General features: G+C 32.4%; 1 protein-coding gene across 1 annotated transcript; it reads right to left on the bottom strand.

Moving 5' to 3' along the window:
* On the bottom strand, positions 1-1,200 carry LOC129940717 (chymotrypsin-2-like). Its single transcript, XM_056049156.1, has one exon. It carries the CDS (start codon positions 1,190-1,192, stop codon positions 344-346), a length of 849 nt encoding a protein of 282 aa, XP_055905131.1. The 5' UTR covers positions 1,193-1,200; the 3' UTR covers positions 1-343.
* Positions 1,201-2,828: the final 1,628 nt, after the last annotated feature.

The raw sequence follows: 2,828 nt of genomic DNA, 5'->3' as shown, positions 1-2,828 counted from the left end.
GAAACACTTAACAAGGAAATACTGGAAAGTTGTATAATTCATACACAGTTAAATACTTTTTATAAAAACAGAAAGGAAATTAATTATGTGAATATATACGCGAATCTTGGTCAACTTATTTCTAAAAATAATAATGTTTAACTAGATTTCAAAATGTAAAACATTTTATTCCGACAATTTACATATATCTCTTTTTTTTTAAATCGAGTAAATGAATTCGTAATTAATAGCATTTTCAGTGCAGTGACCCTTAAAAATTAAATAGCTTCATGTAAAAAACTTCGACTTATAGTCTTTGCGTTACTATTTTTATACAAATATGAAGCTATCTTTTGCTCAATTTTTAGGAAAACTTAAATGAGGAATTTAACTCAACCTCTTCCTCCTCATTTTTATTATCACAGCCATTTATAGTTGTCCTGATAAAGTCGTGATAGTACGATATCCTAGCATGTGCATCCGGATATCCTTGGGCACATGGTCTTCCCCAATTGACCAACGCCACTAGCTTTCCATTGTGTACCAACGGTCCCCCGGAATCACCATGGCAAGCACCTTTACCTTTGTCATTAAATGTACATAAATGACCGATATCAACCCAAGAACTGTTGTTGTGTTGTTCCTTACACATCTCGTAGGGAACATATTTAACCTTAAGAGTCTGCAGCTTAGACGGCACCATTCCTCCCAGCGTCAATGTTCCCCATCCTGTCAGAAGAAGTTCATCATCTTCCTTCAAAGGCGCATAATCATAGTCAACTTTGGAGGTGACTTCATCGAACACAATCGAATCATTTAAGCGAATCAGAGCAATGTCATTTGCGTAAGACGGATTGTTGTAATTACAGTGCATCACAATTTTATCCGGGTAGTAGTATGTTGCTGTTGAGTTGTCCTTAAGATCTTGTGTCCCTGTAAGAATCAACATTTTTTCAGGAGTTTGTGAAGCAACACAATGTGAGGCGGTAATAATCCATTTTTCATCAATGATTGTCCCGCCGCAGAAATGCCGTTTCTTAAGAGATTGTAAAGACACTTGGTATGGTGCCAGACCAGGAGAGGCCTCCTCTCCTCCAACAATGCGTTCTTTTGTAAATTGCGGAGGGTAAAGTGGTTTAAGCGAATCCGAAGCTCTAATGCCACAAATTAAAAATACCGTGACGAGAACGATTAATGAGTGTGCCACTTGCATTATGCCAAGTGTTTAAAATAAAACTAAGAACTTACATCCACGCTACTTTCTTATATATTGATATTCTAGAAATGCTTGATATTCCGATCACGTCCAAATAAAGTGAAGATAATAATTTAATTCATCGTATTCGTAATAAAGGTGGAGTCCTGCTTGTGTGTATCAAAATAAAATAGGTGATTTTCGTTTACTATATTACCTTCGTGATACTAACTTGATGAGTAAAAGGTAACCGAACTCTTTGACCTAATTCGTCTGAGATGGGGAATTCTTTGCACGTTTCGTTTCAACAACCTTCATTTAGTTTCACACTTTCACTGAAAAATATCAAAACAGGAAAAGAGCTAAAATATTAATAACTTTCAGAATATTATTAAACAACTAAAGGTACAATATTATATAGTGAATTTGACATGAACTTGATTTATTCAACTCTATTTAATTGAACAGTTTTCAATGAGAATCTAACTTATTTTTGACTTATTTTTAAGCGTCGATTGTGACTATCTCCGTGCTTGGATCAAATTCGTCGATTTTGATTGTCATTTATCAAAAATAGCCGAACTTAAGAACTTAAGTTACCCAATACCTTTTATCACATGTTAAAATTCGGTTGGTGGAATTGGCACTGTGAATTTCTTGATCAGTATAACGCTTTAAGATATGCAATGGTGAAAACCCTATTACTGTTTATTTTCTACAAAAATAGTCAATATCCGCCCAAAAGTATGAAACTATTCGTAGGCATAAGTATCTTTAATTCGTTGTAGCAAAAAGAAAAGTATGTATTTTTAAAACACTTAACGAATTGCGTTTTCTCTTGAAATGAAGGAGTAAATATTTATAAATTGAAATTGTTGACATTTCTCGACGTTTCAAGGTCCCTATAATCTAAATAAAAGATTTTTGGAGCGATGTCTGTACTTGTACGTGCACGCACGTTCGGGAAGCTTTTGTTGTCGACCATAGCTCAAGAACCAGTGGAGATATCGATTATAAATAAGTTTTGTTAAACAGAGAATACAAAAGTGTAAACATTTCGGTTAACCCAAAAATATTTCACGAACCAATTTTGCTAGGGATTTGAATTAAATTATATACTGCACAATGTAATGTGATACTAAACATTTACAATTTTGAAAAAAATCTACGGTATTTACAATTAAAAAAACTGAACAAAATAATTTTCACCTCAAATATTTTACGAATAAAAAAAATAATTTTATCTCCAAAACATTTAGCGAAGAATGTTTCTGATATCTGGTAAAATTTTAATTGATAAAATTGAATGGAAGGTTTTTTTTTTAAATTATATAAACGTAAAAAAATATTACTAAAACTTGGTAAAAATTGATTTTGGAGTCAAATTATTTTCCAAAAACAGGCTGGGATGCGACCCACACTGATAACTTCCCATCCCTTCTGTCGATTTGTCTTGCTTAAAAGTTTGTAGGTTTTTTTTTCTATTTTTCTATTTTTGACAACGAGATTTGTAGGCGAAAAAACAATTTTTACTAGTTTAGCAGCATTTCTAAAAAGTTTTTACTTCTTATTATATTAACGAATACAAAGTGAATGAATGAAATTAATTTGAATCAATATCTTCAATTGACTAGATATCGAGAATCGAACATAA

Source organism: Eupeodes corollae, chromosome 1 (assembly GCF_945859685.1).
Source record: "Eupeodes corollae chromosome 1, idEupCoro1.1, whole genome shotgun sequence".
Lineage (NCBI taxonomy): Eukaryota > Metazoa > Arthropoda > Insecta > Diptera > Syrphidae > Eupeodes > Eupeodes corollae.
Note: the sequence above shows the minus strand (reverse complement) of the source record. Positions and strands in the feature narration are given on the sequence as shown.

Excerpts from the sequence above, each read along its gene's own strand:
- LOC129940717 (XM_056049156.1), bottom strand. The coding sequence starts at position 1,192 with ATGCAAGTGGCACACTCATTAATCGTTCTCGTCACGGTATTTTTAATT.